This window comes from Trichechus manatus, unplaced genomic scaffold (genome assembly GCF_000243295.1).
Source record: "Trichechus manatus latirostris isolate Lorelei unplaced genomic scaffold, TriManLat1.0 scaffold00111, whole genome shotgun sequence".
Taxonomy (NCBI): Eukaryota; Metazoa; Chordata; class Mammalia; order Sirenia; family Trichechidae; genus Trichechus; species Trichechus manatus.
In genome coordinates, this window is record NW_004444047.1 from 5,686,880 (window position 1) to 5,710,197 (window position 23,318).

At 49.1% G+C, this 23,318-nt stretch overlaps 1 protein-coding gene across 3 annotated transcripts in view; it reads left to right on the forward strand.

Moving 5' to 3' along the window:
* Positions 1–22,725, forward strand: part of LETM1 (leucine zipper and EF-hand containing transmembrane protein 1) — a 64,503-nt gene extending 41,778 nt beyond the window's left edge. For 2 of the 3 annotated variants that reach the window (XM_023737983.1, XM_012557607.2), the window contains 9 exons: positions 8,749–8,868; positions 9,743–9,874; positions 10,415–10,558; positions 13,461–13,592; positions 17,840–17,974; positions 18,631–18,818; positions 19,692–19,730; positions 20,207–20,345; positions 22,105–22,725. In XM_023737983.1, coding sequence (XP_023593751.1) covers positions 8,749–8,868; positions 9,743–9,874; positions 10,415–10,558; positions 13,461–13,592; positions 17,840–17,974; positions 18,631–18,818; positions 19,692–19,730; positions 20,207–20,345; positions 22,105–22,254 — 1,179 coding nt within the window. In that variant the 3' untranslated portion in view covers positions 22,255–22,725. The remainder of the gene's footprint in view (positions 1–8,748; positions 8,869–9,742; positions 9,875–10,414; positions 10,559–13,460; positions 13,593–17,839; positions 17,975–18,630; positions 18,819–19,691; positions 19,731–20,206; positions 20,346–22,104) is intronic. The other variant, XM_023737984.1, reaches the window with a different exon arrangement.
* Positions 22,726–23,318: the final 593 nt, after the last annotated feature.

Genomic DNA, 23,318 nt, shown 5'->3' on the forward strand with positions numbered 1-23,318 from the left:
AGATAGAACAGGAGGAATCCCCTAGCCTGAACAGTGAAGAGAACATAGGGCGAGTCTTAGGGACTTGTAGGACTGTAACAAAATCTAGTGTTCATGTCATCAGTCCCGGAAGGAGCAGAGAAAGAGGGCGGGACTGAAAAAGTACTTGAAGAAATAATGGCCCCCAAACTCCCAAAATTTGGCAAAAGACATACATCTACAAATTTAAGAAGCTGAGCAAGCAGGATAAACCCAAAAAAAATCCACACCAAGGCACAGTGTAGTCAAACTTCTGAACACTAAAGACAAAGACAAACATTTGAAAGCAGTGAGAGAGAAATGGCACCCAGAGGGAAAACCCATCCGAACGGCAGCATTTCTCATCCGAAGCCACAGAGCCAGGAGGAGAGGAAGTATTTTTCAAGTGCCAAAAGAAGAGAACTGTCAGCGCCACACCCTACACCCAACAAAAACATCCTTCAGGAATGAAGAGGATATCAAGACATTCTCAGATACAGGGAAACGAAGAGAATTTGTCACCAGCAGACCTGCCCTCAAAGAATGGCTGAGGAATTGCTCTCAACAGAATGGAAAGAACAGAAGACACCTTGCCTGTCGGGAAGAAAGAGCACAGTAAGCAACAATATGGGTACATACAACAGACTTGCCTTTCGCTCTCGTGTTTTCTGAATTATGCGCGACGGTTGAAGCAAAAATTCTAGCACTGTTTGATGTGGTTCTCAGTGTAAGTAGAGGAAACTAGTTAAGGCATTATAAACAGAGAGGGTGAAGAGATGTAAAAATTCTGCACATTACTCAGACTGTTAAAATGATGCTACTGGAAGATTGTGATGTTATGTATCTATGTCATACTGTTATGGATTGACTTGTCACCCCCAAAATAGGTATTGTAAATCCTAACCCCTATATCCGTGGATGGAATCCCATTTGGGAATAGGGTTTTCTGTGTTATGTTAACAAGGCCGTATCAGTGTAGGGAGTGTCTTAAACCAATCGCTTTTGAGATAGAAAAGGAGCAGCTCAGGCACAGAACCAGGCAAGCACATACGGGGGAAGATAGATGTCACAGGAAGATCACAATGCCAAGGAATTGAGGGGAACAGAAACTGAAAAGAAACAAGGACTTTCCCCCAGAGCTGAGAGAGAGAGAAAGCCTTCCCCTAGGGCAGTTTGGACCTCTGCCTTCTACCTGTGAGAAACTAAATTTCTGTTCTCTAAAACCACCCACCTGTGGTATTTCTGTTACAGTAGCACTAAGAAACCAAGATGAATACCTAGAGCAACCACTTAACAAGCTGTACGAAGGAAGAGATACACTCCAAAAGATAAAGTGGATTTCAAGAATGTTCATGTAACTGACGGGAAGACGGAACAAAGGAAACAGTAACAAAAACTAGCTTTATTTGTAACAGGCAAAAACTGGGAACAACCCAGATGTTCTTCAGTGGGTAATAGTTAAACAGACTGTGGTAGATCCACACCACAGAATACTACTCCACGATAAAAAGGAGCAAACTCTTATTTTATTGTTGTACTTTAAGTGAAAGTTTACAATTCAAGTTAGTCTCTCATACAAAAATTCATACATACATTGTTACGTGACCCTAATTGCTCTCCCTATACTGGACAGCACACTCCTCCTTGCCACCCCTGATTTCCCGTGTCCGTTCAACCAGCTCCTGACCCTCTCTGCCTTCTCATCCCACCTCTGGACAGGAGCTGCCCATATTTAGCCTCATGTATCTACCTGAGCTAAGAAGCACGTTCTTCACGAGTATCGTTTTATGTCCCATTAAAAAAAAAAAACAAAAAAACGAAACCCATTGCCGTCGAGTCGATTCCAACTCATAGCAACCCTCTAGGACAGAGTAGAACTACCCCATAAGGTTTCTAAGGAGCGCCTGGTGGATTTGAACTGCCGACCTTTTGGGTAGCAGTGGAAGCACTTAACCACGTCACCAGGCTTTCCTTATGTCCAGTCTAATCTTTGTCTGAAGAGTTGGCCTCGGGAATGGTTTTAGTTCTGGGTTGACAGAGAGTCCGGGGGCCACGCCTTCCGGGGTTCCTAAAAAGCGAAATCTTGATGAAAACCAGTTGCCATCCAGTCGACTCAGACTCATGGAGACCCTATGTGTGTCAGACTAAAACTGTGCTCCATAGTTTTTTTTGGTTGTTGAGACTATACACAGCAAAACATACACCAATTAAACAGTTCCTACATGTACACTTCAGTGACATTGGTTACATTGTTCAAGTTGTGCAGCCGTTCTCTCCTTTTCTGAGGGCTGTTTTCTTTTCTTTTTTTTTAATTGTGCCTTAGGTGAAGGTTTATAGCTGAAGTTAGTTTCTCGTACACAAATTTATCCACATATTGTTATGTGACCCTAGTTGCAAGCCCTATAATGTGACAGCACACTCCCCCTTTCCACCCCGGGTTTCCCGTGTCTATTCAACCAGCTCCTGTCCCTTTCTGCCTTCTCATCCTGTCCCTGGACGGGAGCTGCCCATTTAGTCTAGTATATTTACTTGAACTAAGAAGCACACTCTTCATGAGTATTGTTTTATGTTTTATAGTCCAGTCTAATCTTTGTCTGAAGAGTTGGCTTCTGGAATGGTTTTAGTTCTGGGTTAGCAGAGAGTCCGGGAGCCATGTCTTCCAGGGTCCCTCTAGTCTCAGTCAGACCATTAAGTGGTCTTTTTATGTGAATTTGAGTTCCTCACCACACTTTTCTCCTGCTCTGTCAGGGACTCTCTGTTGTGTTCCTTGTCAGGGCGGTCATTGGTGGTAGCTGGGCTCCACGTAATTTTTCTGGTTTCTGGCTGATGGAGTCTCTCGTTTATGTGTCCCCTTTTGTCTCTTGGGCTAATATTTTCCTTGTATCTTTGGTGTTCTTCATTCTCCTTTGCTCCAGGTGGGTTGGGACAAATGGTGATGCATCTTAGATGGCTGCTCGCTAGTTTTTAAGACCCCAGACACCACTCACTAAAGTGGGATGCAGAACATTTTCTTAATAAACTTTGTTATGCCAGTTGACCTAGATGTCCCCTGAAAGCATGGTCCCCAGACCCCCGCCCCTGCTACTCTGTTCCTCGAAGTGTTTGGTTGTGTTCAGGAAACTTCTTAGCTTTTGGTTTAGTCCAGTGGTGCTGACTTCCCCTGTATTGTGTATTGTCCTTCCTTTCACCCAAGATAATTTTTTTCTACTATCTAGTTAGTGAATTCCCCTCTCCCTCCCTCCGCACCCCCGTAACCATCAAAGAATGTTTTCTTCTGTGTTTAAACCTTTTTTTGAGTTCTTATAATTGTGATCTCATACAATATTTGCCCTTATGCGACTGAGTGATTTCACTCAGCATAATGCCTTCCAGATTCATCCACGTTGTGAGATGTTTCACAAATTGATCACTGTTCTTTATTGTTGTGTAGTATTCCATTATGTGAATATACCATAATCTGTTTATCCATTCATCCGTTGATGGGCACCTAGGTTGTTTCCATCTTTTTGCTATTGTGAACAGGGCTGCAGTGAACATGGGTGTGTGTATATCTATTCATGTGATGACTCTTACTTCTCTAGGATATGTTCCAAGGAGTGGGATTGCTGGATTGTATGGTACTTCTATTTCTAGCTTTTTAAGGAAGCGCCAAATCGATTTCCAAAGTGGTTATACCATTTTACATTCCCACCAACAGTGTATAAATGTTCAAGTCTCTCCACAAACTCTCCAACATTCATTATTTTGTGTTTTTTGGATTAATGCTAACCTTCTTGCGATGAGATGGTATCTCATTGTAGTTTCGATTTGCGTTTCTCTAATGGCTGATGATCGTGAGCATTTCCTCATGTATCTATTAGCCGCCTGAATGTCTTCTTTGGTGAAATTCCTGTTCATATCCTTTGCCCATTTTTTAGTTGGGTTGTTTGTCTTTTTGTTGTTGAGGTTTTGCTGTATCTTATAGATTTTAGAGATTAGACTCTGAGAGGATATGTTGTAGCCAAAAATTTTTTCCCAGTCTGTAGGTTGTCTTTTTGTTCTTTTGGTGAGGTCTTTTGATGAGCATAAGTGTTTGGTTTTTAGGAGCTCCCAGTTATCTAGTTTCTCTTCTGGTGCTTGTGCATTGTTACTTACGGTTTGTATTCTGTTTATGCCATGTATTTAGGGCTCCTAGCATTGTCCCTGTTTTTTCTTCCATGATCTTTCTCGTCTTAGATTTTATAATTAGACCTTTGACCCATTTTGAGTGAGTTTTTTTGCATGGTGTGAGGTATGGGTCTTGTTTCAGTTTTTTGCAGATGGATATCCAGTTATGCCAGCACCATTTGTTAAACTGCCTTTTACCCAGTTAACGGACTTTGGGCCTTTGTCAAATATCATCTGCTCGTGGGTGGATGAATTTACATCTGGATTCTCAATTCTGTTCCGTTGGTCTATGTATCTGTTGTTATACCAGTAGCAGGCTATTTTGACTACTGTGGCAGTATAATAGGTTCTAAAATTAGGCGGTATGAGGCCTCCCACTTTGTTCCTCTTCTCTAGTAATGCTTTACTTATTTGAAGCCTCTTCCCTTTCCATATGACATTGGTGGTTTGTTTCTCCATCTCATTAAAAATTATTGTTGGAATTTGGATTGGAATTGCATCGTATCTGTAGATTGCTTTGGGTAGAATTGACATTTTCACAATGTTGAGTCTTCCTCTCCATGAGCACGGTATGTTTTTCCACCTATGTAGGTCTCTTTTGGTTTCTTGCAGTGATGTCTTATAGTTTTCTTTGTATAGATCTTTTACATCTCTGGTTAGATTATTCCTAAGTATTTTATCTTTTTGGGGGCTATCGTAAATGGTATTGATTTGGTGATTTCCTCTTTGAAGTTCTGTTTGTTGGTGTAGAGGAATCCAACTGATTTTTGTATGTTTATCTTGTATCCTGATAGTCTGCTGAAATTTTCTATTAGTTCCAGTAGTTTTCTTGTGGATTCTTTGGTGTTTTCTTTGTGTAAGATCATGTCATCTGCAAACAGGGATACTTTTACTTCTTCGTTACCAATTCGGATGCCCTTTATTTCTTTTTCTTGCCTTGTTGCTCTGGCTGAGACCTCCAGCACAGTGTTGAATAAGAGTGGTGATAAAGGGCATCCTTGTCTAGTTCCCGTTTTTAAGGAAAATGCTTTCAGAGTCTGCATTTAGAATGATAATGGCTGTTGGCTTTGTATAAATGCCCTTTATTATGTTCTCAGGAATTTCCCTTCTATTCCTGTTTTGCTGAGAGTTTTTATCATGAATGGGTGTTGGACTTTGTCAAATGCCTTTTCTGCATCAATTGATAAGATCATGTGGTTCTTATCTTTTGTTTTATTTATGTGATGGATTACATTGATTGTTTTTCTAATGTTGAACCATCGCTGCATACCTGGTATGAATCCCACTTGATCATGGTGAATTATTTTTTTTGATATGTTTTTGAATTCTATTGGCTAAAATTTTGTTGAGGATTTTTGTGTCCATGTTCATGAGGGCTGTTGGTCTGTAATTTTCTTTTTTTATGGTGTCTTTACCTGGTTTTGGTATCAGGGTTATGCTGGCTTCCTAGAATAAGTTCAGGAGTATTCTATCATTTTCTATGCTTTGAAATAACCTTTAGTAGTACTGGTGTTAACTCTTCTTTGAAAATTTGGGAGTTTTTTAATTACCTCTTCCATCTCTTCTTTTGTTATAGGTTTATTTAGTTTTTCTGTGTGTGTGTGTGTGTGTGTGTGTGTGTGTGTGTGTTTATTGTTGTGCTTTAAGTGAAAGTTTACAATTCAAGCTAGCCTCTTATACAAAAATTTATACACACACTGTTATGTGACCCTAGCTACTCTCCCTATACTGTGACAGCACACTCCTCCTTTCCACCCTGGACTTCTGTTGTCTTTTCAGCCAGCTCTTGCCCCTCTGCCTTCTCATCTCACATCTAGAGAGTAGCCGCCCATTTAGTCTCATGTATCTATTTGAGCTAAGAATAAGAAGCACACTCTTCACGAGTATCATTTTATGTCCCATAGTCCAGTCTAATCTTTGTCTGAAGAGTTGGCCTTGGGAATGGTTTTCATTTTAGGCTAACAGAGAGTCTGGGGGCTGCCAATTCTTCTGGGGTCCCTCCAGTCTCAATCAAACCATTAAGTCTGGTCTTTTTACTAGAATTTGAGTTTTGCACCCCACTTTTCTCCTGCTCTGTCAGGGACTCTCTGTTGAGTTTCCTGTTGGGGTGGTTTATTTAGTTTTTCTGCCTCAGTTTGTGTTAGTTTACGTAGGTTGTGTGTTTTTAGAAATTTGTCCATTTCCTCTAGGTTTTCAAATTTGTTGGAGTACAATTTTTCATAGTATTCTGTTATGATTCTTTTAATTTTAGTTGGGTCGGTTGTGATATCGCCCGTCTCATTTCTTATTTGTGTTATTTGCTTCCTCTCCTATTTTTCTTCTGACAGTTTGGCCAGTGGTTTATCGATTTTGTTGATCTTTTCAGAGAACCAGCTTTTGGTCTTGTTAACTCTTTCAGTTGTTTTTCTATTCTCTATTTCATTTATTTCTGCTCTAATTTTTATTATTTCCTTTCTTCTGGTGCCTGTGGGCTTCTTTTGCTGCTCCCTTTCTGTTTGTTCATGTTGTAGGGTTAATGTTTTGATTTTGACCCTTTCTTCTTTTTGGATTTATTGTGCATTTATGTGTGCATTTATTGCTATAAATTGACCTCTGAGCACTGCTTTTGCTGTGTCCCAAAGATTCTGGTAGGATATATTTTCATTCTCATTTGATTCTGTGAATTTCTTTATTCCGTCCTTGATTTCTTCTATAACTCAATAGTTTTTAAGCAAGATGTTGTTCAGTTTCCATGTATTTGATTTTTTTTCCTTGCTTTTTCTGTTATTGATTTCTACTTTTATGGCTTTATGGTCAGAAAAGATGCTTTGTAATATTGCGATGTTTTGGATTCTGTTATGGCTTGCTTTGTGGCCTGATATGTGGTCTGTCCTGGAGAATGTTCCATGTGCATTGGAAAACAAAGTATACTTGGCTGCATTTGGGTGGAGTGTTGTGTATATGTTTATGAGATCAAGTTGGTTGATTGTGACATTTAAATCTTCCATGTCTTTACTGAGCTTCTTTCTGGATGTTCTGTCCTTCACCAAACGTGGTGTGTTGAAATCTCCTACTATTATTGTGGAATTGTCTGTCTCTCTTTTCAATGCTGTTAGAGTTTGTTTTATGTATCTTGGAACCCTGTCGTTGGGTGCGTAAATATTTATTATAGTTATGTCCTCCTGGTGTATTGACCTTTTAATCATTATATAGCGTCCTGCCTTATCCTTTGTGGTGGATTTTACTTTAACGTCTATTTTGTCAGACATTAATATTGCCACTCCTGCTCTTTTTTGAGTGTTATTTGCTTGATATATTTTTTTCCATCCTTTGAGTTTTAGTTTGTTTGTGTCTTTAAGTCTAAGATGTGTCTGTTGTAGACAGCATATAGATGGATCATGTGTTTTATCCATGCTGCCACTTTCTCTTTATTGGTGCATTTAGTCCATTTACATTTAGTGTAATTATTGATAGGTATGAGTTTAGCGCTGTCATTTAATGTATTTTTTTCATGTGTTGTTGACAGTTTCTTTGTTTCACTTAATTTTCTGTGCTGAGTTGTTTTCTTGATGTATTTTCTTTTCATCTTTTTCATTGTTGTTGATTTTGTGTTTGCTGCGTCTTTATGTTTTTCTTGTTTTTTATTTGATGTGTAGGATTGTTAGTTTCCTTTTTGGTTACCTTAATATTTACACCTATTTTTCTAAGTTTATACCAGGCTTTTATTTCTTGATATCGCCTTGATTTCCTCTCCATATGAAAGTTCTGCGTACGTTATTTAGTTCTTTTTTGTTTTAATGTTGTCATCTTTTATGTATTGATGTTTCTGTTTCCTATTTTCAGTGTTTTAGCTTTGATTTATTTTTGTGACTTTTCTATCTGGGTTGATATCTGGTTGCTCTGTCCTGTGTTCTAGCTTGGTTTTGTTATCTGATGTTACTGATTTTCTAACCGGAGGACTCCATTTAGTATTTCTTGTAATTTTGGTTTGGTTTTTACAAATTCCCTTAACTTCTGTTTATCTGGAAATGCCCTGATTTTGCCACCATATTTGAGAGACAATTTTGCTGGATATATAATTCTTGGCTGGCAATATTTTTCCTGCAGGCCTTTATATATGTCATCCCATTGCCTTCTTGCTTTCATGGCTTCTGCTGAGTGGCCTGAGCTTAGTCTTATTGACTCTCCTTTGTAGATGATTTTCGTTTATCCCTAGCAGCTCTTAAAATTCTCTCTTTATCTTTGGATTTGGCAAGTTTGATTTTAATATGTCTTGGTGACTTTCTCTTGGGATCTACCCTGTGTGGGGTTCAGTGAACTTCTTGGATAGATATCTTCTCCTCTGAGGGCTGCTTTGACGAGGACATGCATGCCCCAAGCTGGGCCCGGGCGGAGTGTGTCTGACCATTCTGCACGTCCTTGCAGTCCTGACCTTCTGTCACCTCTCTCAGTTGGTTCCAGTCTTTCAGACCCACAGTTGGAGCTTTCTGTTTTTATTTTGCTTGGTGAAGTTTATGCTAGAGAAGCAGCTTCTAATCAGGCAGTTGTTTCCCAACCATGTTAACTGTGAACCCCAGAAACCTCTAATGGCCTTTAAGACAATAATTAAGTGGTTTTCTTTTACAGCTGATTGCTGAGGAAGGGGTGGACAGTCTCAACGTGAAGGAGCTGCAGGCAGCGTGCCGGGCGAGAGGCATGCGGGCGCTCGGCGTCACTGTGGACCGGCTCAAGGAGCAGCTGAAGCAGGTATGTGGCCCCGGCTGTGCTGGCACGGCAAAGCACAGAGCTCCCCTCTCACTCTGGCCACACTGGGGACCTGGGGAAATGGTGCCAAGAGTGGAGGCAGTTTTCAAAGTCTTGGCCGCAGGGCCTGTGACATTGAGCCCAGCACTGGCTTATCCCAAATGGCCAGATGTTTCTGGATAAGAATGTGTTCGTAACCTTTGCTGTTGTGTCACACACACTCACATGCACCCCAGTGTTCTCAGTTTTGTAGCCTAGTGAGTATTTGCTTCCATTTTTCTCATTTGTTGTTGGTTGATTTTAAAGGCCTTCATATCTCACCCTTCCCTTGATTTTTACAAAATTTTTAGATAATTGTTATTGTTAGCTGCCGTCGAGTTGTTCTGACTCATGGTGACTCTGTGTAGAGTAGAACTGCTCCACGAGGTTTTCAAGGCTGTGGCTTTTTGGGCATAGATCGCCAGGCCTTTCTCCCGAGGTACCTCTGGGTGGACTTGAACCTGCAAACTTTCAGCTAGTAGTCGAGCACTGAACCATTTGTGCCACACAGGGACTCCACTTTTCTTGATATTTATAGTCAGATGAGGACTTAGGTTACCTGAGTTTGGGATTTCAAGGCCATCTTCACATTTGGAACATGTCTACAAACTGAGGCCAGGGAAGGTTTGGTAAATGCACCCAGGCTAGCATGGCCCTCCCAAGCCTTCCCCGTCCCACCGTCAGCCTCCTCCTCCCCTCCTCCCAGTCCCAGCAGAACAGCAGAAGAGAGTTTTAGGGCTAAGAGACCTGAGCGGTGCTTTGACCCCTGGGGTCCAGGTGGCAGTCAGCAGGGCGGGGCAGGGACGGCACGTCTGTGAGTCTGTGTCTTGAACTGCAGTGGCTGGACCTGCACCTAAACCAGGAGATCCCCACATCGCTGCTGATCCTGTCCCGGGCCATGTACCTCCCTGACACCCTCTCGCCCGCTGACCAGCTCAAGTCCACGTTGCAGACCCTCCCGGAGATTGTGGTGCGTGTGATTGCCTCTCTCTCTGTTCTGGGGGACAGAGGGGCCGCAGAAATGCTTACTTCCTCAGCCATGGAGCTCTGCCCCCAGGAGCCCTGGTCCCGCTGCTTCTCTCCACCCAGCACCCCCTCAACTCGCACCTCACTTGTTCCCCACCTCCTCCCGTCTCCCGCAGCACCCATCCCCCCATCTTGCCCCCCCCACATGGTGCAGCCATGCCGAGCTGGAGCTGAGGAGCCCCGACCCCCGTTCTGCAGCGTGCTGGCTGTGTGTGGCAGGTTTCAAATACAGCACTTAAAAGTTTCGCCAATAGCATCTTGTATCTGGTCTTTCTTTGGATATTGAGAGTTTGTTTTAAGAGCCTGGGAGCAGGTGACCCCTGGCTGCCTTCCACGGTTCTTCGCAGTTCTGGGGGGAGGTCAGTCCCCTGTGGCAGCTGAGACACGGGGCTAGGGCCGGCTCTCCAGGTGGGTGTGTGCAGAGGCCTCTGTCTCAGGTGGGGGAGCCACTGCAGTAGTGACTTGGGCTCCCCCACCTTGTCAGGCGAAGGAGGCCCAGGTGAAGGCGGCCCAGGTGGAGGGCGAGCAGGTGGACAACAAGGCGAAGCTGGAGGCCACGCTGCAGGAGGAGGAGGCCATCCGGCAGGAGCACAAGGAGAAGGAGCTGCAGAAGCAAAGTGAGGCGGCGGTGAGCACACCCAACCGCCCCATGGAGAACTGCTGGGCTTCCCACAGTGCTCTCTTCCCGGTTTCTCCAGAATATTGAGGGTGGCATGGTGGGGCAGAGAGGCTGGGTGAGGGGTGTTTGCTGTTCTGTTTGTGTTGGGGCTGCTGTTGTGGGGGAGGTTCCCTGAGGAAGAGCTTGCAGTGGTTCTTGGGGGCCACTGGTGGCAGACAGTGCAGTCTGGCCTCAGGCTAGGAGCTCCCAGGTCCTGGGGCTGCCCTCGGGCTGCTGTGCTGAAATGAGGTGTCCCCACCAAAGGCCCAGGCACGGTCTGTTGCAGGACTCACCACCTGCCCTGGGGCTTCCCTTCCCCAGCATCCTTCCAGTGTCCTTCCAGCATTCCTTCCCAGCATCCCTCCTGCCTCCCTTCCACATCCCTCCCCAGCATCCCTCACGCCCTCCGCCAGTGTCCCTCACATCCTTCTTGCATCCCTCCCACATTGCTTCCCAGTGTCCCTCCTGCACCCTCCCCAGCATCCCTCATGTCCTTCCTACATCCCTCCCCAGCATCCCTCATGTCCCTCCCACATCCCTCCCCAGCATCACTCATTTCCCTCCCACATCCCTCCCCAGCATCCTTCCTGCGTCCCTCCTGCACCCTTCCCAGCATATCCCTCCCATCTCTCCCCAGCATCCCTCCCACCCCTCCCCAGCATCCCTCGCCTCCCTCCCCAGCATCCCTCCCCTCCCTCCCCAGCATCCCTCCCACCCCGTGTCCCTCCTGGTTGTGCAGATGCACCTTCCTGAGCAGATTCCTGATCTGCTGTGCTGACAGTGGCTTTGCTGATTCTAAAGACAAAGCCAATAATTTGTTCCAGAGCTGTGAAGGTTGCTTTTAGATGTCAATTTTCAGTATGAGCGTCTTTGAGAATTTAAAGATTTCAGAAAAGATCAAGAAAACCTTGCAGAAAAGGTTGGAGAAGATATAGGAAACCTTGCTCCCCTTCTGTGTGTGCTCCCCCGTCTCTGGGGGGGGTTGGGGCTTGGTGGTCTCTCGCTTGGTGCCAGTGCCTGTCAGAGCAGAGGTGCCAGCTCCCACATGCCAGCGGAAGTCACTGCGTGCCGCCCCTACTAGTTCTTTTCAGGGCCTCAGGCTGGGGGCAGGCCCCTGCTCCCTGGGCCCCGAGGCCAGCAGGAAACTGGGCTGCAGCTCTCAGGGTTCTGAGGTCCCCTGGGCATGCAAGCCTCTTAGCCATTTCCATGCAGACATGTGCACGTGTCCACACGCCACATATGTGCACATACCACACGTGCACGTGTCCACAGACACACCACACGCACACACATGCACACACACCACACGTATACACCACACACATGTACACCTGCTATATGCACGCACGTGTGCACACATATGCACACACCGCACATGTGCATGTGTCCACATACACACACACCACACGCGTGCACACCACATATGCATGCAAGTGTGTGCTCACACTACATATATACGCACGTGTGCTCACCACATACATGCACCACGCACGTGTGCACACACCATGTATGTGCGCACGAGCAAATATATACGTACATGCCTGCGCACCCCACATATGCCACGTGTGCACGCCATGGACGCACACGTGTACACATCACGTACATGTGCACATGTATGCACACACCACACACACGTACACACACCACGTGCGCACATGCACACCCAACATCCTGCTCTGCTGAGGGCAGGGCATCTTTGTCGTCAGCCTCAGTTTAGGTTTCTTCCTCTTTCGTGGCAAAGCTAACCTTTCTGTCCAGAAAGGGACCAGAGATGAAGTTAGGTGCTGTGTAGAGAGGCCTGGCATGGTCTGGCCAGTGCTTGTGAAAGGCCACGTGAATCATACTGAAATGTTCCTTCTGGTCCCGTAGAGAGTCCTGCATGAGACCTCGTGCAAAGAAAGCTGTCTGCGTCTAGTTATGGGTTTCTGTGAATCTCTTCGTCACAGTTAGGTTCGTCCAGTGTGTGACCTTGAGAGCAGAGTAGCACATCTGCTGAGTGCAGACACCAGGGAGGCTGCTGTGTGGGGTGGGTGGTCAGCGCTGTGCTGTGTTGCAGAGAGGGGGCAGTGAGCACTGTCCTGGGTTGCAGAGAAGGGGAGGTGAGCACTGTGCTGTATTGCAGAGAGGGGGCGGTGAATGCTGTGCTGGGTTGCAGAGAGGGAGAGGTGAGCACTGTGCTGGGTCGCAGAGAGGGGGGAGGTGAGCACTGTGCTGTGTTGCAGAGAGGGAGAGGTGAGCACTGTGCTGGGTTGCAGAGAAGGGGGAGGTGAGCGATGTGCTGTGTTGCAGAGAGGGGGCAGTGATTGCTGTGCTGGGTTGCAGAGAGGGGGAGGTGAGCACTGTGCTGGGTCGCAGAGAGGGGGGAGGTGAGCACTGTGCTGTGTTGCAGAGACGGGGAGGTGGGCACTGTGCTGGGTTGCAGAGAAGGGGGAGGTGAGCGCTGTGCTGTGTTGCAGAGAGGGGGCGGTGATTGCTGAGCTGGGTTGCAGAGAGGGGGAGGTGAGCACTGTGCTGGGTTGCAGAGAGGGGGGAGGTGAGCACTGTGCTGTCTTGCAGAGAGTGGGCGGTGATTGCTGTGCTGGGTTGCAGAGAGGGGGTGGTGGGCGCTGTGCTGGGTTGCAGAGGGGGGAGGTGAGCACTGTGCTGTGTTGCAGGGGTGGTGAGCCCTGTGCTGGGTTGCAGGGGAGGTGAGCACTGTGCTGTGTTGCAGAGAGAGGGGAGGTCAGTACTGGGCTGGGTTGCAGAGAGTGGGTGGTGAGCGCTATGCTGTGTTGCAGGGTGGGGGTCAGTGCTGGGCTGTGTTGCCGAGAGTGGAGGTCAGTACTGGGCTGGGTTGCAGAGAGTGGGTGGTGAGTGCTATGCTGTGTTGCAGAAAGTCGAGCCGGAGCTGGTGGCAGATGTTCCCCCTGGCAGGCCCGTGGCAGAGCTGCAGCCTGATGTACCCGACTTGATCTTGCCGTCGGAGGTGCTGAAGGACACCGCCCCGGTCCTGGAAGGCGTGAAGGTACTGGTGACTGCGTGTCGCACGAGGAACACCGTCCTGCGAAGGAAGGGCAGGGCAGGAGACGAGCAGGAGGGCGAAGGGGCGATGGGTCTGGGCAGGCAACTGCTGAGAGTCGGCCTTGTGCAGCGGAGAGCATGATTGTGAGGCAGGGAGAGGACAGCTGGGGCAGCCATGCTGTCCGGGAGAGGTGATGGTGGCTTGGACAAGTGGTCGTAGGCCACGGAGAAGAGGTCTGTGCTGGGTGTGTGTTGAAGCCAAGGCCGACAGGATTTCCTGTGAGGTGGGATGTGAGGAGAGAGTCGGGTGAGATTCCGAGGTTTGGGTGTGAGTGACTGGAAGGAGAAGCTGCTGGAACCAGCACCCACCCTCTGCCTGCTCTGAGTGGCAGGAGCACTGAGACCTCAGTGGGTGTCCGCCCCCATGTCAGCTGTCCTCGGGCAGGGGCAGGCAGGGCGGAGGAGAGGAAGGGACAAGGCCTGCAGAAAGTAGCTTGTGTGTGCTGGACCGTGAAGCCCACAGGTGCCGTGTGAGGGGAGGGAGGGGATGTAGGTGGAACGGGGGCCATCCAGAGCCGGGGGGCTCCGCTTGGAGACTGATATGGCTTGGGATAGAAGCGTGGTATTTGTCCTGTCAGCAGAGTGGGAGCCCTGGGCCCCTGCTGACTTAACGGAGGCCATAGTCCTCAGAAAAGCATGGTCTTCACCCCACTGGTGCCTGGAAGCTCCTGAGGAGGCTGGAGTCACTCCTGAGACTGGATACAGGGAGACAGAGCTTCCACAAATGTGGCATTATTATTGCCACAACGCAGCTGAAAGGACGAGTCCCTGTGACGGAGCAGCAGTCTCGGGGGGTCCTGGCCTAGTCAGGGAAGATGGGTGCCCAAGGCACTCAAGAAGGAGGAGGTGGGGGCCTGGTCTGTCAGATATCAGGGATCGGGGCAGAGCCTGGCCTGGCTGGGCCTGGGGCTTGGTCACGGCCAGCAAACAAGGAGTGACCCCTTGATAGACAGGGCTGGGACGGGGGTGTCTGTACAGACACAAGTGGAATCAGTTCCCGATGGATTAAAAACGGAAACGTAAAGGGAAAACTTCAGAACTCTCAGGAGAGAATATAGGAGAATACCTTCTGAGCTGAGGTTGCCAAACTTCTTAAACAAGAAGCACAGACCTTTAGAAAATGGCAGGTAGGCACTTGTGTTCATTAAAAAGATACCATGAAGAGAGAAAAAACCAGGGCCTTGTGCCCGTCCACAAAGGCAGACCTGCATTTCATCAGTGTTGACCAGCTCTGTCAGGAGGGAGAGGGAAGCCGGGGAGCCCTACGGTGGGCAAGAAGCGGAATTCGTAGCTGAAAACCTTTCCACAGAGAAAACCCCAGGCCCAAATGGCCTCTGCGGTGGATTATACAGTGAATCCAAACGTTTAAGGAAGAAATGATTGCAGCGCTACACAAAGTTGCCAAAAATGGAAAAAGAGAGACCATTTCCCAGCCTATTCCACGGGGACCTCAAACCAGATGAGAGGAGATCAGGTAGATACAGTGAGATAAATAAGAGCAGAGAACTGCAGACCGTGGCCCCACGGGCGTAGATGTGACAGTCCTTCAGAGTGTAGCAAGCCAAATGCAACAATAGATGGAAAAGATAGTACACCGTGAGCGAGTGTGGTTGGCCCGGGGAAGGCAAGCTGGTTTAACTTTCAAAAATCAGTCAATGTAATTACCGTGGTAAGAGACTCAAAAGGATAAACCATCTACAGAATCCTGTTGTTGTATGCCGTCGAGTTGATTCGGACTCCTAGCCACCCTGTAGGACAGAGTAAACTGCCCCATAGGGTTTCCAAGGCTGTAATCTTCACGGAAGCAGATCACCAGGTCTTTTCTCCCACGGAGCTGCTAGTGGGTTCGAACCATCGACCTTCTGTTAACAGCTGAATGCTTAACGATTGTGCCACCAGGTCTTCTTTTATAAAAAACCTACAGGTGGCATAATTCTTAACGATGGTACACTGATGAGGGTGTCGGCTCTGGCCACTTCTAGTCACCCTGGAGCCAGAGGTTCTAGTGGTGTTGTAAGGCAGGGAGAAAACCAGAGATTGGAAAGGAAGACGTGACACTGCCTTTATTTGCAACTGACATCATCATATGAAATTCTGTTGTTTCTATATGCTAGTAACAAGCAAGCAAATTGAAGTTAAAAAATATATATATAAGAGTTACAATAGCACAAAAAAAAGAAATACTTAGGGATAAATTTTTTAAAAGATATGCCAGATTTGTACACTGAATACCATAAAGCATTGCCGAGGGGCATTAAAGAAGACATAAACAGGTAGGGATTTACTGTATTGTGGGTGAGAACTCAATATTGTTAAGATGTCAGTTTCTTCCTCAAGCTCATCTATAGATTCAAGACTATCCCAGTCAAAATCCCAGCAGGCTTTTTCTTGAAATCGACAAGCTGATTGTAAAATTCATTTGGAAAGACAGAGGACCCACAACAGCCGGAACAACCTTGAAAAAGAACAAAGCCGGAGGGCCGGCACTGCCCGACTCTGGGACTTAAACGCAGCGGTCAAGACCGTGTGATGCTGGCAGAAGGGTAGATAAGTAGACCAGTGTGACAGAATAGAGTCCGGAAAGAAAGCGTGTATATGCAGGGACAGTTGATTTTCTACAGAAGTGCGAAGATAATTCAGCAGGAAAGAAAGGGCAATCTTTGCAACAAAGGTGCTGGCACAGTTGGACAGCCACGTGCAAAAAAACAAAGCTCGACTCGTCCGTAACTCACACAGCATACAAAAATTTACTCCAGATGGATCATAGATGTAAATACAGAGCTTAACACTATCAGAACTCCTAGGAGAAAAGTTTAGTGTCCTTGAATTCATCATAGAATTTCTTAAATATGACAGAGCATAAAAGAAAAAAAATCAATATATCGAACTTCATCAAAATTAAAAATTTTTACTTCAAAGAATTCTTACAACTCAGTACATAGGAAGACAGATAATTAGATGTTAAAAAATGAGCAAAATATTTGAACAGCCCTTTCACCAGAGAAGATCCCCAGATAGAAAGTAAGCACGTGGATGATATTCAACATCGGTAGTCATGAGGGGAATGCAAATTAAAAGCACAGTGAGATGCCAGTACCACCTATTCAAAAAAAAGCCCACCGCCGTTGAGTCGATTCCATCTCATAGTGACTGTACAGGACGGGGTAGAAATGCCCCATCGGGTTTCCAGAGCTGTTAATCTTGAGGGAAGCAGACTGCCACATCTTTCTCCAACGGAACAGCTGGTGGATTTGAACCACTGACCTGTTAGCAGCCGAGCACTTAACCACTGTGTCACCAGGGCTCCACCCACCTATTAGGATGATTAAAATTTAAAAAACATCATTCTAAGTATTGGGGTGGATGTGGGCAAACTGGAACTCTGGCGCATTGCTGGTGGGAACAGGGTACGGCCACTTTGGGAAACAGTGTGCCAGTTCCCTAAAGAGTTAAACTTAGGCCTACCTACCACGTGACTCAGCCGTCTACTCCTAGTATCTCCCCAAGAGAAAGGAGAACCTTGCTGATGAATGTTTGTAGTACTGTTATTTGTAATAGTTGAAAACTGGAGAGGAGGTAAACATCTATCAACAGGTAAATGCATAAGCAGAGTTTGGTGTATTCATACAATGGACTACTACTCAGCAGTGAAAAAGGAACATCCTACAGCGTGTATGAATCTCAGAACCCTCATGCTGAGTGAAAGGAAGGCAGACCAAAAGGAGGACATGCTGTATGGTTCCATTTATATAAAATTGTAGAAAATGCAAACTCATCTGTAGTGACAGAAGGCAGATCAGTGGCTGCTTGGGAAGGGGGAGGTGGTGAGGGGGTGAGAGGGAGGGATCACAAAGGGGTACAAGGAAACATTTGGGGGTGACTGATATGCTCACTGTCTTGATTATGGTGATGGTTTCTTGGGTGCATACATATGGCAAAACTCATCAGATTATACCATTTCCGTATGTGTAGCTTAGTGCACGAGGCTGCCGGGAAGAGCCTAGGACACGTGGCACGTGTAGCCCTGGCTTTGACTCTCTGGGCCATGTGTGTGTCCTGTGCCTCAGGCCTACCTGAAGTGGCACTCTATACCAGATGCTGGCCTGCAGCTGTGAACAGAGAAGCTGGAAACGCCGTTAGGGGAGAAAAGCCCCGTGTCCCCTTTCATTTAGGTTTTTGTTTGCTTCCCAGGGAGAGGAAATCACTAAGGAAGAAATCGACATACTCAGTGATGCCTGTTCTAAGCTGAAGGAGCAGAAGAAGTCCCTGACCAAGGAGAAGGAGGAGCTGGAGCTGCTGAAGGAGGACGTGCAGGACTACAGCGAGGTGAGGCGGCAGCTGCGGGCGGGCGGGCAGGTGACCCAGGCTGGTGGCGTCTGTGCCTGAGACAAAGGCTGCAGAAGGAGTGAAAGGGTAGCGTGTTCTGATTGGGCCCCACAAGTGTTTAATGGTACCTCCATCAGGTTCCTATGCAGTCTTTCAAGTGGCTGTTGTCAATTTGATCCCATATAGATACTGTATTTTCTCAAATATTGCACCCACACCATACAACGCGTGGCATAGCTCGCTTACAGAAATAGCGAGGGGGGGGTTGCGCAGTTGACAAAAAAAGTGTATGTGTTATTTGCGTAAAAATAGGTAGTTCTTAACAGAGCGTAATGCTCAAGGTAATACTTATTATTCTTTAACAAATGTGAAGAAAATTGAGTTTCAAAATAGATTTTATATCCTTTGCTAAAAAAACAAGTTAGAGTTTGCAAAAATAAAAACAAATTTGTATGATAAATACAAATAAGACTTTGCAACTTTCCATGGTTGGAAATCAATGGATTCCTGTTTCCTACACAACCTGGAACTTTCCACGTTCATGATGCCAGTTTGGATTCATTTAATTAGTTCTATAAGAAACTTAATTTTAAGGTTCTTTTTTTCTTTTTCCCCAATAAGACAACCTTTTTAAAACTGAAAAATAATTTTATCAGGATTTGCAAGAGATCAAGAAAGAGCTCTCAAAGACTGGTGAAGAAAAATTAGTCGAGGAATCTAAAGCCAGCAAGAGACTGACCAAGAGGGTGCAGCAGATGATCGGGCAGATCGATAAGATGATCGCCCAGCTGGAGACGGAGCAGAAGGCTGGCAAGCTGGACCCTGGTCAGGGTACACCCACAGGGTGAGTGCGGGGCCTAGGGCACCAGGAGGGGGCGGGTGGGGATGGAAGACTCTCCTGGGAAAGGGCTTCCTGGGGAAACTCAGGCTGGGAAAGCCAAGGCCACTTAGCTAATAGGGGGCCTGCTGGGATTGGGACGCGGGCTGTTCTGACTCCAAAGCCTACATCTTGACCTCTGACCTCTGCACTGAGCTGCTCCTTCCCGCTTTGACCCAGTGGTTCCAGCCAGAACTCGGGGTCACGTTTGACTCACACTGTCTACACTTTGATGATGGCCTTACTCAAGTGGTTCTCAGAGTCATCTCTTCTCTGCACCCCCATCCCCTCTGTCCCAGCTGCCACCATCTCTTGTCTAGGGGACCACAGCTGTGGCCTGTCTGGTCTCCCCATGCCCACCCTTGCCCACATGTCTCTCCAGGCTGCAGCCCCATTTTCCAGAATGTATATAGGGTCAGGGCTCCCCTGTCAGCCCCGGCCTCTTCCCACAGTGCCTGCCTGCTCCGTGCCCATGCTCCAGCCTCTGCCACACTGGGCGCTTCTCTTTCTTCAAATGTAGGGCTGTCCCTGCTGCCTCCTCCTTCCTGAAGCCCCACATCTGCTCAGTAGTGGCACCCATGAGGGCAGGGAGTATGTATGCCCAGAGCAGCGGCCGGCAAGGGAGCCAGCGTTCTGTAAGAATTTGTGAATGTGTGCAAGAACAGCACCCACAGCCACAGTAGCTGGCTCTCGGAGAACACTTTCTGGGCCAGGTGCTGGGCCGGGTGCCCTGCACGCCTCACCTCACAGGGCCTCCAGACCCCCGACACAGGTGTCACACGGCAGGCCAGCTCCAGAGCCCCCATAACACTTACTGCCATGACCCTGCTTGTCCTCCAGGTCCTTGCTCATGGAAGCCTTCCTCCACCCCCAGACGAGGTCAGTGTCCCGCTTGGCTTATGGTTGCCCCCGTCTCCCCTGTCCGGGTCTGTGGTGCCAGAGGGCACGGGGCTAGCCCTCGGGGTCTACCCCCTCCCTCTGACCACGGTGTTTCCAGGTGGCCCCCTCAAGGCAGGTGAGGCCTGAGGACCACCATCCATTCACCATGCTGACCACATCCGTGGGCCCTTAGCTCTCCATGGGGTCCTCTGTTCCCATCCAGTGGAGAGGCAGGGCTCACTGAGGCAGCTCCAGACCTGTGTGGAGGCTGGTCCCTCACAGAAAGCACCAGCCCAGCTTGAAAAGGCAGCTTGTGTTTTCTGTCTGGGGTGGCCAGGCCTGCTCAGAGGAAAAGGCCTGGGGGCTCAGCCAGACATGGAGAGACCTGAGGCCTCCTGGTCTGGGCCATGCTCCGCGTCTGGGTGGGAGCCGCCCTGGCCGCGGCCACACGGCAGGCTGTGCTTCCCCCCCTCCAGGGAGAACGTCATCAGTGTCACCGAGCTCATCAGTGCCATGAAGCAAGTTAAGCACATTCCAGAAAGCAAGCTGCTGCGCTTGGCCTCTGCGCTGGATGAGAACAAGGACGGCAGGATCGACATTGACGACCTCGCCAAGGTGGGTTGGGCCAGGCCGAGATGGCGCAGTTGGCCGTGGTTGAGGAGTGGGCAGTGCTGAGGCCCAAGGGAGCTGCTGTCTCGTCTGCCGCCTACAGGGCCAGGGTGCCCTTCAGAGGGTCCTCTTGGTGGCTGTGACCATCCACTAGGTCTTCAGAGGGTCCTCTCGGTGGCTGTGACCATCCACTAGGTCTTCAGAGGGTCCTCTCGGTGGCTGCGACCATCCACTAGGTCTTCAGAGGGTCCTCTCGGTGGCTGCGACCATCCACTAGGTCTTCAGAGGGTCCTCGTGGCAGCTGTGACCATCCACTAGGTCTTCAGAGGGTCCTCACAGCACCTGCGACCATCCACTAAGTCTTCGGAGGGTCGTCTCGGTGGCTGCGACCATCCACTAGGTATTTGGTCTCGTGTGAGCCCGTGAGTGAGCCGCCACTCAGTACAGACACACAAGACGGGAAGAGCTCGGCTGGGCGAGCTCTTCTGGCATCTGGTTGTCCCTGAGTGCGCCGGGCTCTGAGGGCCTTTCTGTGTCTGCCTGAGGAGCAGATGCCCAGGCTGGACTCCGCCCCACTGTGTGCACCACTCCCGGAGAGGCCATATGGGACCAGAGTTAGGACACGTGTGGTGAGAGTGTCCTCGCCGGGGCAGGCCACCTGCTTTCTGACGGGACACTAGGCCATTCCCATTCCCAGCAAGGCTCTGGGGCCCTCAGACCCATCTGCATGGCGGCCCCGCCCCTGAGGGAGGCACCCTCGGGTTCCACGCTCCACACAGGTCTGGTGCAGCCTCTGCCCCGCTGCCCAGAGGAGCTGCAAAGTGGGGGTCAGGACAGTCAGCGTGAGCATGGGGGTGGGGAGCAGCCAGAGCGCCTGTGCGTACTGCAGCAGGCCTGGGAGGGTGTGTGTGCGCAAGTGACCCCATAGCTGGGCCCTGGCACAGGAGAGGTGACCCTGCAGGCTAGGTCCCCATGTGCCTGTCCCTCAGGTTCCAGGGGCCAGGAGCTCGGGAAATCGCCATGTTTCTGAGAGGAAGTACCTTGACAGAGACCTTGGCTGGCTCCCGGTGCACAGCAGCAAGCAAGTTAGGGTTTCCAGGCACTTACCCAAAAAGTCAGCCGATTCCCCTCTAGTTCATTTGAAAAGCAAGGTGCTGTCAGGCAGACGTGCCAGAGCAGATGTGTGGAGGTGACCGAGCCCATGTCGTCTGCCCCCTTCCTTGGGGCTGTGTCCTCACGGAGCCAGCAAGGTGGGTGGGTGGCCCTGTGCACCACCCTGTCTGCCCTGCAAAGGCCACAAGGTGGTCAGGTGACTCTGTGGGAGCCACCATCCAGCACAGTAACCCCCTGGCCCTGAGCAGGGACTTGGTTTTGGTGACCTTGCCGTGGCGTCCCCTTCTGTTTCCACCCTCCTCTTCACAGGCCTCGGGTCCTTTGGGAAGCACACCTTGCTTCCTCGCCTGGTTTGGCTGACCACAGCCTCCTGCTCCCTGAGGCCCCCTCCCTAGTGGCTCACAGCCGCAGCCCAGGGCTTTGCAGCCTGGCTGGCCCCCTGGGGTTAGGTGGGAGCTCAAACTCTGAGGACCCTGGTGGCCCTGTCAGTGCACGTGCTGGGCGCCCCCGTCGGCGTGTGCCCTGCTTGGTGGGACAGTCCAGCCTGCTGAGTGCTGGTGGCAGAGGAGGCGCCTTTAGAGGAGGAGCAGCAGGTGAGCATGGGGAGCCAGACCCTTTCCTGAATGACGTTTCCCTTTGCCTGTGAACGCAGGTGATCGAGCTGGTCGACAAGGAAGACATTCACATCTCCACCAGCCAGGTGACCGAGATTATGACGATGCTGGAGAAGGAGGAGAAGGTGGAGGAGAACGAGAAGGCCAGGGAGAAGGCTGAGAAGGAGGCCGCCGAGGTGAAGAACTAGGTGGCTGCCGCTCTGGGACGTGCTGGCCCTGCGCGGCTACCGTCTCCTTTCTGCACGGCACTGGCCGTGATGGGGACGGCTCTGAGGTGGTTCTTAGCGGCAAGTCTAATATTCTTTCTAGAATAAATCAGAAACGTCTGTAATTAGGTAAGTTCTAATTTTCCATCATACCATGAAGACCCTGTCCGTCTGGACCCCCACGCCCTCCCAAGGAAGCGTGTCTGGATCCACGCCTCGTGTGGTGCTGCAGTGACCCTGACCCGGCAGCCGAGCCGGCAGCCTGTTGGCGGCTCGGGTCACAGCCACACATAGACCCTGGCTCCACGGCGGGCATGGGGCCGGCCGGAGCTGGAGAGCTTCCCCAAGGGAGACGTTTGAGTAGAAATTCTATGAAAACAGAAACAAAGCCCTTCTCAGCTCTGAAGAAGATACTTCAGTTAGTCTGTGGACGTCGCTTCCTCGATGTCAGTGTAAATAAAGATCTAGTCATACGTGTTTTCCAAGTCGTGCCCGTGGGAGGCACCAGACGAGCCGGCTCATCCCGGAGGCTGCCAGATGTAACATCCGCACTCCCGCGTTTCTGTCATGTCCCAGGGCTCCTCTTTCTTCACCTTTGGTTTCCGCCTCCTTCAGCCAGTTAACTACCAGTCTTCCTGACTCGTGTATAATACCTAACGTAATTACGCCGTGAGATACTAATGAAGCCCGTGATAAATTAAGCATCTCCTGTTAGAGTAATTGATCGTGTGATGGTTTGTTGGTGTTCATTGTGACTGTGGCTGCTTGATTTCTCTGGACGGGGTGGACAGATGCTGCGTGGGGCCCTGAGCGGACACGCCTCTGTGCTGCCTCATGGCCTTAGCACCTCGAGTTCCACTCCCCAGCCCAGAGGCACGTCTCTGCCGAAGGCCACTTCTGGCTTCTGCGGTTTCTCACAGCAAACTGCAATACTGCACGCTCTGAGGAGGGGGAGTGGGATGGCGGGTTTGCCGCCCCTCGGGGCTTTGCAGGCTCAGGGCCCTCAGCTCCCCCAGAATGAGCAGGCTGCTGTGGCCACGCTCCTG